Source organism: Cajanus cajan, chromosome 4, assembly GCF_000230855.2.
Source record: "Cajanus cajan strain Asha chromosome 4, NIPB_CcT2T_4, whole genome shotgun sequence".
NCBI lineage: Eukaryota > Viridiplantae > Streptophyta > Magnoliopsida > Fabales > Fabaceae > Cajanus > Cajanus cajan.
In genome coordinates, this window is record NC_138520.1 from 6513686 (window position 1) to 6527391 (window position 13706).

Genomic DNA, 13706 nt, shown 5'->3' on the forward strand with positions numbered 1-13706 from the left:
GACTCATAATCATTCATAGACAACAACTTATATTACCTTCGAATAGATTGAAGCTTCACCTTTTTCACTTTATCAATACCTCTATAAATTTATGCAAAATACCTCAAGCTTCTTTTATCAAACTAGTTGAGCAAATTTTCTCAAAATTTATAGAATCCACATATTGATGGATCAAGAAGAGAGCTTTATAGTCTTTCTTCTTTAACTATTTGTAAGTTGCTTGTTGCACATCTATAGCATCTTTTTCCACTTATTGAATCTCGTTCTTCATAATTTCCAGCACTTCTTGGAAACCAAAAATGACACCCATTTTCACATAGTATTGTTGGAAGCGTTTGCCATAAAAAAAATAGGTAAGTTAGCAAGGAAATGTTGGATACCGGGGTTTCACACACACACACATGTCTCCACATTGGTATAATAGTCCACTTTAGGCCTAAATTCTCATGATTTTGCTTTTGGTCATTTTCCAAAAGGTCTCATACCAATGTAGCCTATATTTGCTTTATAAATATTTCTCCTCATGATCCAATGATGCGAGACTTTGTGTGTATGCCAATAATTATCTTCTCAAAATAAGGACCATGGTTTAACCTCCCTTTAGTGAATTTTTTTTCCATCTACGAAATGGGAGTTCTTGGAGCTTTAGCCACACTTTCCCAACTTTAGATACTTGCACTGCCATTAGCTTACATCAATGGGACACGTCACTTAACCTCCACACTATCAGGAAGACTTTGAACACAAGGGATCCCACACTTGAATCCACTGCCTCCTTTTGCAAAATACTCATCTAAGACTTTAAGCCGATCACCTAGTTGAAATCATCAACTTTGATACCATTGTTAGACACTAGGGGTTCACACTCACACACACATATCTCCATATTGGTATAATATTGTCCACTTTGAGCCTAAACCCTTATAATTTTGCTTTTGGTCATCTTCCAAACTACTATATAAAGGATTCTCAATCAAAGAAGAAAACAAGATAGGCAACAAGAAAATAATAAAAGAAACAAAGTGCATATTATAGAAAAAGTTTGTCTTGTACAATTGAATTGTGCTTAATTTTCATAACATCACGTTTAGAAGACACAAAGCTATTTTTATAACTCTTTTCAAATTTCTATTTGTAAGGGTTGAGTTCGGAGAGACTTATTAAAAGAATATTTAGTATTTGAGCCTAGAGAGGCTTGGTTGAAAAGAATACTTAGTGTTGAGCCTGAAGAGGCTTGTTCAAAAGAAAACTTAGTGCTTAGCCTAAAGAGGCTTGTTGAAAGAATACTTAAGTAATTGCTTGGAGATACAAGTCAAAGACTACTTAGGCTTGAGCCAAAAGTGACTTGTTTAAAGAATATTTGTATCTTTTGAAATATAATAGAACTCAATCTAGTTGGATTGAGAACTCGACGTAGTCTTTATGTTTGAGGTGAACCAATATAAAAAATTTATGCTCCTTCATTTGTTGCATTCTAGCACTTCTCTGCAAAAGTTTTTACTACTTCATTGCATTTCAAAAAGTGAGTTTTTGATATACATTATTCAACCTCTTTCTAGTGTGTATCTTTTCTCTCACAAATACGTCAAAAATAAATTCTTAGAAATCACTTCATTACCTATACACCTCATACATGACCATAAGGTGAGACATTCTCACTCCCTAATGCACATGCACGATCATCATTCTAAAACTACTTCATGCACTCTTGAAGTTCTTTTCTTGATTTTCCTCTTTATTTGTCTTTCTTTTTAATAGGACTTCAAGTTAGATCGTCAAAAACTCCTCTCAAACCCACAACTTATCTCAAATTTATTTTATTTATAAAAAAAAACACCTTTTATTTATATTATAAGCATAATTAAATTAATTAATTAAACTTATGTTATAAATATTATTAAAAGATTTTTTTTCCAAAAGATTATGATGTTACTATTACAAAGGCTTTTCCACGAGCAGATCAGAAAGCTATAATATCATAAAAACTTTCAAAAGAAATATATGTGAACCTAACTCGGTGAAGTCCAAATACCAAAAGCCCATAATGAAGAACTGAACTCCTAAAGAAGAATTCATTTGTTGTCCTCCCTCCCCCCACAAAAAAAAAAAAAAAAAAAAAAAAACCCTTCAACAGTTGTAACACTATCTCATTTTGTCATTAAGCAAACAAGAAAGCCCTTTCCTTTAATCAAGTAAACAAGAAATTCCTTTCTATTATTCCCTTCCCTTTTTCTTCATCAAGATTTCCCTCTCCTTTCCCCTCCTTTGAACCGAACAGCGAACATATTGTTCATTCGAATTTATTTTTAAATGGGCAACACTGAAAAATGCTAGCATTTTACTTCTGTAGCAGCTAATGTTGCTCTAGTTTCTCGTATTTCCTTGGTACACACTAAGATAATTTCTCCTTCCATTTCTTTTACGGGAGAATTAGTATTAGTACTCATATACAAGTCAACGAAAGCAAGGAATAGCAATTACGGGAGCTTAGTTTAATAAAACACTCTCAAACACGTAAATAAAGTACCTACGATTCTTGCATTTCAACAATATTTCTTGTACCTAGTTTTCCGTTCAGCACAAATCCAATGTGCAGTATAATTTTTTTTCAAAAACGAAACCAAACCTTGTCAACTTGAGTTAAGAATTGCTCCTTCATCCAAACCAATCATCCATCACCTAAAGCGGGCGATCATTGGCTTTAGATAAATAAACAAAATGATATAACAAATTCGGGGGAGGAAGGGTATGGGACCTTTGCCAGTCAGGTACGAGAATTTACTAGGCTACAGATAAAGAACAAGGTATGACAAGGCAGCAAAGCACCAGAATTTCCTGGGTAAATTCTGCCATTTTTATCATCATGATCATGGTATTTGCCTAAGGACAGAGTCACAGACATCATGTTGCCAAGCCCGTTGTCTTACAAATGGGACACAGATTCTTATGCATTAGCCACTGTTTGATACACTTGCTATGGAAATCATGGCCACAATCAAGTGTTCCAATATCATCTCCATCACCATAATCCTCCTGCAGACATCATAATCAAGTGATGAGATCAGTGTGCACAAGCATGTAGGGAATATAAGCAAGTCAACTACTCAAATTTACCTGACAAACACAACAGGGTTCTGCATCAATCTGAGATCCTTTTTCAACCGAGTGCTTTTTCTGTTTCAAGTGCTTCAATACGGTTTCCTCACTCAATCCGGTACTCACATTTCCAATGCGCTCTTCCAGAGCCAACAACTCCTGTTATAGTAAACAAATGTGACATAAGAAACTCTAAAGCAAGGGATAAACTGACATTATGGTGCATAGATATATTAACATTTGCTTCCAGATGCAAAAATGAGATTTTACCTCGTAAGACATGTTATCAACATCAAGTCGCATATCCCTGTGTCGGTCATGAACATCCGCTATTCCAGAAAGAAACGATTGATGATCAAGGATCACAACATCCTGTCAAAAAATGAAAACTCGGATCTTACACCAGCATTTACAAGCTTACTATAGATATCCATTAAGCCAAATATTAAATAGCCAACCAAATTGAGATTATAAACAGATAAAAATTATATATTTGTTATCAAATTATGAGCTTGCTTATACATTAAAAAAACATTGACAAAAAGAAACCCTTTATTACTTTTCCAAAGACTAGACTCCTCACTGTGATGTACAAACAAATGGTTTAGTAGAGACCATAACACCAGCCCACACATGAGCTAACACTCTAAAACTAAAATCTCTTTTAATTACATGCAAGACTCTACAATAAGCAACTACAGAATACATAAAATGACAGGACCTACATACAATGTACCAACAACTCCAAGAATGATTTAAGTGATATGAATAAAATCTTTCAAGCGGAGACTTGTTAGGCTTGAGAATTTTAACACAGAAATAGGATCATATTACTGACAAACAATCTGGTTAACTTAAGACCAGTTGCAGTCCTCAAAACCCGACTTGGAGGAGTGGGATATAGAGGTACATCAAGAAGCAAGATTGCAAATTATAATCCAGAACCTGATTGTAGATCCAGTTTCTCATGTTGGCTATGAATTAGTTGGGGTGGGGGGGACATGCCGGATTTTTCTTCACTTTTAAAAGAGTTGCTGCAGCATTCTATTGGGAAGGAAAAACGAGATATACAGGAATTTGTGAGTGCCTATGAAATCAGTCAAAGAAACAAGTATTAAACTACCTCCAGCTGGATCCGGCCACTACCGATACACAGCCAAGTCTGGACTGATTTCAGTAGATTTTATTGGTGGATTATTGAAAGTGAAAGGCAAAGATACAATTCTGGTGGTTGTTAATAGATTGACAAAGTACACCCATTTCATTCCCCTCTGCCATCCTTTTATAGCCCAGGAGGTGGCCAGGATCTTCCTTCAAAAGATTGTGAGGCTGCATGGTTTTTCTTCTTCTATTGTTAGTTGTTACGGATAGAGATAAACTTTTTTCTCAGCCAGTTTTGGAAAGAACTCTTCAGGAAGGGAAGGTACTGGACTGAAATATAGTACAGCATATCACCTGTAAATTGACAGTTGGATTCAAGTGACGAATCACAAGCTGGAGACTAATTTGTGACGATTAACAGGAACCAGACCTAAATTGTGACTTAATGTTTTGGGCTGGGAAGAACTTTGGTTCAACACTAATTGCAGTGCTGCAACCAAAACCCTATATGGCCAAGACTCACCTTTGATATTAAGAGTGACTACCATCCCTTCGGTGGAGGAAGTGGATAAGCTGACAAAAGGAAGGGATGAGTTATTGGCTGAAATGAAAGTCAATTTATTAAAAGCTCAGGACCAGTAACAAACTTGCCAACAAACATTGAAAAGAATTAGAATTTCAGGTAGGGGATCAGGTTTTTCTAAAACTACATCCATTTACACTGTTTATATTGGCCAGAACCTGATTAGAAGCTCAGCCACGCTTTTATGGCCCTAATAAGGTACTAGAGAGGATTGGCAAGGTTGCATACAGGTTGGATATGACCAAAGATGGCAGAATTCACCCTATCATTCATATCTCTTAGTTGAAGAAAGCAGTCTCTTCTCAGTAGCAGCACATCCATAATCCATTCACACCCACATGGTCAGATGCACATGAACTGCAGGTCCAACCTGAACAAATCCTTGAAACCCAACAAAGTCCACAAGAGACTTAAAAATATTAGTCCACTGGTATAATTTCCCTATTTGTGAAGACAGCTGGGCATCCTGCAGCTAATATCATGGCTGCCTTTCTAGCCTTTCACCTTGAGGATGGGGTGGCACTTTAAAGGGTGGTATTGATAGACCAAGGCCCTTCATCAAGAGTGTTTATCAAAGGAAACAAAAAAGCCTAAAAGGGAAGCAGAGAATAACCACTTGAAAACTAGAAAGGTTTGAAAGGAGGAAACTGAAAGGTAATTTTATTTCAAATATGATTACAAAATGGAGGAAATCACTCCTATATATAGCCTTGATCACATTAAATTCAGGAACCTAGAGAGACTAAACTTTTCAATTCTCAAGAGCCTAACAATTTGTATAGGGTTTAAAGTCAAATTAAAAATAAAAAGTTAAATTAAATTCTATTAATTACAATAACTATACTCAAGAACACAACCTCTTAGTTTAGGGGTTGTTGTAGTTTAGAAGAGAGTTTAACTAACTATGGCCAGAGTTAGTTAGGCAAAAAGAATAAATAGGGAAATTTAGAGAGGGAAGGGGCAGAAGTTGCAATTCAGGAAATAGAGGGGGAGAGCCCTGGATCTATTGAAAACTCAGGAATTCACTATTCTTTGTATAATTTCCAGTACTTAGTATTGAACCCCCTTAGGAGCAGGATTGGGAAGCTAGGGTTCAAAATAAAGGTTCATTCATTTGCTCACAAACTTGATCCAGTTCTATCCAAAACATACAAGATATAATGGCTAATAATGCGCAAAAATTTGCATCCTTCCAATTTTATCTCAAATATAGCATCAGATTTTTATCAGTATTGCTTGCAACCTTTGGACAGATATGGACAGAATATACTTTCGAGAATCCAAGCGTAAATCCAATCAAAATTACAAATAAATCAACATCATTGGTAGGCCCATTAGGATCAACATAACAACTCAATCCTCACTGCTAAACAATGGGACAAGTAATTATATTTTTTTGCATTAGATCTTTATAGGGATTAAACCAACTTTGAATCCATCATGGCACTATTAGAAAATCAGATAGAAAGGTAAAGGAAACTTAACATCTATCTGTCAGTATACGCCATTAATTTAGAATAACTAACCTCAAATCGCACATTCCCACCACCTCTACGCATAAGGCCTAAAACATTGCGGAGCTGCACCATGGAAAAAAAATGTCATTTACAAGAGAAAAGTTATTCGTGAAAGATAATAAAATACTGCAACTTTCAAGAGAATTTAAAAAACAGCCGAAATATTGTCATAAGGCAGAACAGGATATTGGCATAAAGATTAAACACAACTAAATTTATCTTCTTTTTTTTTTTCTGGAGACTAGAGTTCAATTTTAATAAAATAGGTTATGTATAGTGGTACATTAGCTACTGAAAATTTTATTCCGCTTTAATCATGCAATTAGGATTATTTTTTTGGTATTTTGTGACTTCTGAGGAAAGGTTTTTGACTGGCTTTATACTATTTTGGATCTTTATGGCCTTATAGGCTAGTTGAGGTTCAATACCCTTGAAGATTGGAACTAAATCGTACTATTGTAGAGCCAAAGTGATGCAATCAAACCAAGTGTGATGATTGAGCAAGAGCATCCAATTCCAATAATAGGAGTAAATGCTTATCAAATTTGCTCCCAGAAATGCTATGTTTGCCAGACATCATTAGTAACAGTTATATTCAAAATCATACCTCCTTCTCCAAGAGTTTGCTTTAAATAAATTAGAAGCCAAAAATTGTTCAAAACGTTAGGATAGAATGAAAATAAAGCTCAGGTAAGGTTCATAAGAAATAACAACTAGAGGCTGGACTAAAATAGTCTTAACTAGCTCTAATTACATATGATGCAAACTAAATGTGTTGGAATTGAAGATGCAATTTTTAAATTGGCAAGTTTCTACTTAAACAATTTCTGGAACAAAAGTTTAAATTTCAAAGAAATGTCGTAACTTAGATGCCTCTGAATACTTAATATAATTATTAAAGCAACAATATTTCCCAGCAGTAAAGATTATTTAAATGCAAGAGACAAGATAACTGAATACAAACCTCTGATACAAGTCTATTACTTCCTTCACTTGCAACAGCCAAAGTACGTAGTGAATACGGAATTCCAAATTCACTATCTCCTTGTCTCTCCATCCATGAAGATGATCTTGGGTTTGCCCCACTCCCAGAAGATAACACCCTTGGTTCAGATGTAGAAAGACCAGGGCGCAAGGAAGAATAATTATTGCTTGGACTTCCAATAGCATCAGAACCAGGAGAAAACAAGGACCGACGGACATATTCAGATATCCTACGTTGATTCTGTTGAGGATTAGGACGAGAAGCCCAAGCAGAGGCAGATGAGGGATTGTTAACTGGATTTGATCCAGTCCGTGATGAAGAAGCAACATTTCCTGGAATACTTAAATTTTCACTAATTGAACTTGAAGCTCTAACTGTTGGATTTTGAACCAAATTTCTTAAATCGGTTGCAGGTACAAAGACTGGATGTTCTAAGATATTTCTAGACATCCTTCTTGAGCTTGCATCCTCCTGATCCCGGTCTGCACATATTATTGAGTTTGATGAATGGATGTTTCTTGAACTAGAACCACCACTCCATCTAAATGATTGCCTATTCCTAGGCAAAGCAGGAACATGAATTACAAGTGGCTGGCTTTGAGGAACCACATTATCTATTGGAGGTGCTGGCCTCAAGTTCAGAGAATTATCAACAGCATGAAACCTTTGTGGTATTTGAGAGGATGAAGAAACACCAGAATGCCTAATCATGCTCCCAGTTGAGAATGCAGTGGGAGGAACAGAATTTTGCTGGTTTGAAGGATTTAACCTCAAACGGAAATTCCTATGAAAGCTTTCTGAGCTTCCTGCAATGTTTGAATCAGGAATGTTTGCAGATGCTTCATCCCCCATACCCAGGCCAAGTCTTGCGTTGACCTGTTCTGAGGAAATGGGTCTTCTTGAACTGCTTCCAGCATTATCCTGGGTAGGAATGGTGTTCCAAGCGCTTCCATCTGTATGCTGACTGTAGCTAGAACTTCCACCATCTGAAGATTGTCCGGTATTTGCTTCAACAGCCTTTCTTTTACAAGAGACACGTCGAGTATCAAGGGAACAATCTGGCCTACCATTAGTATCTTCTTCTACCAAGAAGCCATTATTTCCAGAAGGTAGCAGAAAAGAACCAGATCCAACATTAGATGGCATACACTCATTTGCTGACCCACTAGACTTGTGTAAGTTAGGAAGCTCCAGATGTTGACCAATATCACTTCCATTGTCTTCTAAGCCTGCATTTAAGTTGAGATTCTGGGATATCAAACGAGAATTGGGGCTACGTGTGTACATTGGACCTGTATTGACATTGTCTAGTGAAAGAGCATTGCTTGGTTCATGGCGTCTTTCTTCTAGTCTTGGACCAGCCAATGCACCGGTAGAAATGGTTGATGACCATCCAAGTTCTCTTTTCTGCTCATTATTGTTAATCTCATTTGGGGTATTACTGGAACTTGGCTCGCCTAAGCTCCACCCACTCAAGTTTTGCCATTCATGATTAATAGAATTAACATAAGATGAGTTCATATCACCAGGAGAAAGTATATAATCAGGTATTTGATTTTCTGCAGGATTCACATTATTCCAGCAAATCTGCTGATCCATGGTAGAACTACTTGATGCAGATCCACAATCAAATTCTAAAGTTTCAGGCATTGAACCAATTGTACCTCTCTGCCCTTGCATTGAAGGAATCTACTGTTTTCCCAACTCAATATAATAAAATATATGAAATGAATTCCTCAGTACAGCAGTAAGTCAGGCACTAAAATTTCCAGCGCTGTTCAACAAAACAAGAAAATGTTCAGAAGGCAAACGCAACAATTCTGCAAAAACATGTTCACGTAAGATGTAACCCATATATGCTTCAATGAAACCTCGTATATCAACAAAAGCATCATAGCATAAGGCAACAAAATTACAAATAAACATACCTTAACACAGGAAAGCTGATCACTGTTAACAAAGCCAATGTGTAACTAAAGATCAAGGTTAAGTGTGCTTCTTAATCTTGTGCCCTAACCTTGGGAATTAGCATATAAGATAGGTACGCACCACCCAAATCACATGCACCGCCACTCAATTCTCTTTCACCAGCTAAAGAATCTCGCAGAACCAATCCCACTAATGCAGCATTGCCAATTGATTGAGTCCCGGTAATTCGCGCACCCCCTGCGTAAACAGATGAAACCTCAATAACAAAGTCAGCACGTTTTCACACAAGTTAACGAATAAAATCGGGAAAAACGAAGAAATAAAAATCTTAACAAGATCAGCTCCGATACGGAAAACACCAAACTGGATTCAATTGACACAAAACCAAGCTGAATTAAAGAGATTCATGAACCAACAAAAACCAGCATAGTTCAACAACCAACCCTCCTAAGAAATCCCGTCCAAAATAAATAAATAAATAAGCCATGGAATTTCAAACTTTGTAAATTTCTCATAAAACTAACCACACACACAGAAAAATAATAATAATAATTAAAAAAAAAAAAAAAAAAAAAGACGTAGGTTAAATGGAAGAAACTGACCAGATGAAAGGGGAAAAGGGCGATCTAATTGGAGAATCGGCGAAGGAGTGAGTCAGAATGAATAGAGAAAGAAAGCAAGCATGTTGGATATGGGAGGTGCTTTTTATTCGATTGGGGATAGAACAAAACAACACAGTGAGAGAAAGAAGAGAAGAGAAGAGAAGAGAAGAGAAGAGAGGGTGTTGGTGTTGGTGTTGGATGATAGAAAAAAACTGAAAACAATAAAATAACATGTAATGAGTTTAATTTACAATACAATCCACCAGAAATTAAATTACCACATTGGTAATTGGGTGCAAGAATAGAAAACTTAATTTGTAACAATTAAATTACTCATCGGTAGAAAGTGTTTGGCCGTTTACCAAGTGTCTTTAGTCTTGACGTTATCAAAGGTTGGGTCTGGGTCTGTACCCAAACACTGCAAAAAAATAATGATTCGGGTTGGAGTTTCCCGCTGAATGCAGCCCCTATCTCCCTTATGTGTTCACATCTACACAACCCTCAACCTCTTTCTCTCTCTTCTGCTGTCTTCGTACGGTGGAGTGGGTGGCAGCATGAAAATTCTAACAAAAAATAAATAAACCATCATACACTCATTTATTTTACTAATATTTTTATTTTCATACTTTTTTTTTTTTACTGCTGTTTAGGCATGATAATCTAACCTGCCCTCGTGGGTATTAACCCAAACCTGTCCTGATTTGATGGGAAAAACCCGTGTTCATCAGGTTCGGGTTCGGGTTTTCCTCGATTGATAAAATTAGGGGCGGGGACAGGGACGAGGATGTTAATACCCACCTCTCTCCCGTCTATGCCCCGCTTAATAATATAATTAAAAACTTATTTTTATATATATATAAATCAAAATTAGAAATATTTATATCTAAAAATTTATATTATTTTACTTTTCTTTTATTTTTTTTAAATTGTTCATATTTATTTAAAAGAAAAAAAAAAGAAAAAAAATAAGAGCAGGGGCGGGGATGAGACGGGGAAACCCGAACCCGGCCGAGGACGGGGATGAGAACCCAGATTTTATCCCCGGCAGGTATCGAGAGCGAGGGCGGGGGCGATTTAAATTTGCGGGGCGGGGACGGGGAACGTAAAACCCGCCCCGCCCCGCCCCGTTGCCATGCCTACTGCTGTTTAATAATAAAAAGGTAAATAAAGAATATTTTATAAAATTAATAAGTTAATTAATTGGTGTTTATAATTTTAAAGATCAGACGAATATATTTAAAAAGAGAAAAATAAGATTGTATACTATTAAGTCCTTATTTGATACACATTTTATACATAGAAATTAAGAAGAAGAAAAAAACGACGCTCTTGAAATACGTTTTTCTAGATTTTACTTGTTTTAGTTTTTTGGTTAAGATGGAAAGGAAGAAAAAATCTGAGAGAAGAAAAATTTTAGATATTTACTATCTTTTTTTCTTTTTTTTTTCCTATCAGGTTATGACACTTACTTTGTCTTGGGACATTTACTATGTTTTTATCATATTAAATGTAATTCTTTTATTAAATTGTATTGATTAACAAAATTGATAACTTAATTGAGTGTGAAAAAACATCTATTTATATCTACCATAATCATAATTGAGCGTATTGTGCAAAAGAAAATTCTCAAGATTATAACAGCGTATATTTTTATTACTATATTATATATTATAAAACTTAGAATTTTAACATTTTCATTTCACAGATTAAATATTTCTTATATATAATTAAATTTTATAATAAAATTTATATACAAATAAATATTATATTTAAATATATAATTTATATTAAAACATAAAATTATTTTTAATTATTAATAATTTATTTTAAAAATATTAAATTATAATTAATAAATAAGAATTAAATTTAATAAAAAAATTAAAATAATTCTTAAAAACACTTATCTCAAAAAATAGTCTCTAAATATACTCTAATACAATATAATTATTTACATTTACCATAAGATACCATCTAAGTAATGAATAAAAGATTATACCATAGAAATAAGTTAATACACTGTAATTATAGTAATATATTCAAACACTATTATGCTTTTATAATTAATTATTAAAAAATATTTATATTATATAATTAAAGTAAAAAAAATATCGAATAATCTAGATAAAATTATAAATTATTTTTGAGAAAAAAAAATTACCCAATAAATTATTTTGTATCCTTATTATTTTTTACATTAATATTATCTTATAAAAGAAATTAAATTTTTTTACAATATCAACATTTTATTTATTTTTTATTGGGTAATATGATATTGATACCATAAATAGTGACTAATGTTAATTAGAACTGTAAATGTAGAAAAAATGAATATTTCTTTTACAGTATTATCTATTTCATACCAAAAATAGGAATCAAACTTTGAACACAATGTGAGTATTTTATTTATGTAATTGATTTGGAACAATTTTTATAAACAAATAAATACAAATTAAAAAAAAATAAAACCATAAATAGTGACAACACCGTGTTACAATAAAATGTTTTGAAACTTTAAATTTGTAGTCCTTCATTCCATAATAATTATCGTATTTTAAAAAAGTCTCAATATAATTGTTACGTTAATTTTTTTAACATAGTATTAAATTAATTATTATTCTTTTTTTCAGAATATTTTCTAGAAAATAATTTTGTATTGCGCGGTTTCTAATAAAAAAGATTGGTTATAATTTTAATTTTATAATTATTATTGTTTTTTTATTTTGTAAAATAACTTGATATGAGATGGAGGAGTACAAGTTATGGACTTGATCTCTCTAGACATCTTTTCATGGTTTGGATTGGAAAATGAAATTTCGTGGTATAAATAGTAAAAGAGTTTAGTCCAAATACGATGTATGAGAAGTGACTAAATTTCTGTAGGCAGTACAATTATAAGTGAAAGTTGTCCAAACAATAACAGATGCATTGCTGGCTGTGTAGACGACGTTGATATGATGGGTCTTCCAATTTATGTATCTATTTGTAGCTGTGAATGCGTAAGCCAAATTCTAAGAAGTTACACAAGTACCTTTGCTGTGCCCATTAACAAAATAAATAAATAAATAAAAAGACGACTTAATCTTTCGATTTGATTTCCCAAAAAAAAATATAACCAAAAAGGAAATTATTTATTAAGTTAATTGAATTCAAGCACAAAAAAAAAAAAAAATTAGCTGAGCACCAATATTTGTTTACCAAAGTTTGTAAATATATGTGCGAATTCAATGTATTTTATCACTCACAATTTCTACACTTATACTCACAACTTATATTACTGCATTAGATTGAATATAGTTATTTATTTGGTAAATTATATTTTATAATTAGGATATAAAAGATCTTTCATTTTTTTTAATTGAGATCGTTCTTTTTATAATTAATGTGATACTATTATAATCACTTTATTTCACTAGTTCGTAAAAAAGAAGATAAGTAAAGAATATATTTCATTTAATTAAAATTAAATAACTAATCTAAAGAAAATTTAAGTAACTAAGATAAAAATAAATATTTAAATCATGCCAAAAATTTAAGATTGAAATTAAATCTTGAATAAATAATTATGTAAATATTTTTTTATTTTTTACACAATCATTCAATTACATATTAACTTTTATAGTAGTTAATTTAAAATTATATATATATATATATATATATATATATATATATATATATCATTTGCTAATTTTTTTATATTGCATTGGATGTCAATTAAACTCATTTTTTTTCTTCAAACTCAAATATAGAACATGCACCATATATGTAAGAGTCTTTTTGAATATATAAGTTAGAAGCGTTTTTATCATTTTTTATTAAAAAAAAATATTTTTAATAAAAAATTTGTCAAAATTATTTTTAAACTTATATCAAAATAAGTTTTTAATGTTAATTTG

At 33.1% G+C, this 13706-nt stretch overlaps 1 protein-coding gene across 2 annotated transcripts; it reads right to left on the reverse strand.

Moving 5' to 3' along the window:
• Positions 1 to 2515: 2515 nt before the first annotated feature.
• On the reverse strand, positions 2516 to 10333 carry LOC109818516 (putative E3 ubiquitin-protein ligase RHG1A). 2 transcript variants are annotated; one of them, XM_029268865.2, is made up of 7 exons: positions 10176 to 10333; positions 9211 to 9448; positions 7262 to 9056; positions 6307 to 6360; positions 3367 to 3468; positions 3115 to 3255; positions 2516 to 3033 (listed from the first exon to the last, which is right to left on the reverse strand). In XM_029268865.2, exons 3-7 carry the CDS (start codon positions 8960 to 8962, stop codon positions 2902 to 2904), a joined length of 2130 nt encoding a protein of 709 aa, XP_029124698.1. In that variant the 5' UTR covers positions 8963 to 9056; positions 9211 to 9448; positions 10176 to 10333; the 3' UTR covers positions 2516 to 2901. The 2 variants fall into 2 exon arrangements, with proteins under 2 accessions (XP_029124698.1, XP_020239593.1); XM_020384004.3 differs by lacking the exon at positions 10176 to 10333 and adding an exon at positions 9814 to 10094.
• Between the last annotated feature and the right edge of the window lie 3373 nt (positions 10334 to 13706).

What these genes read in the sequence shown, in the direction of transcription:
- LOC109818516 (XM_029268865.2), bottom strand. Translation starts at nt 8,962, where the DNA reads ATGCAAGGGCAGAGAGGTACAATTGGTTCAATGCCTGAAACTTTAGAA. An exon ending in GTGGGAATGTGCGATTTGAG is followed by an intron (nt 3,469 to 6,306) that starts GTTAGTTATTCT and finishes ATTTTTTGACAG; the next exon opens with GATGTTGTGATCCTTGATCA. An exon ending in AACCCTGTTGTGTTTGTCAG is followed by an intron (nt 3,034 to 3,114) that starts GTAAATTTGAGT and finishes TGATGTCTGCAG; the next exon opens with GAGGATTATGGTGATGGAGA.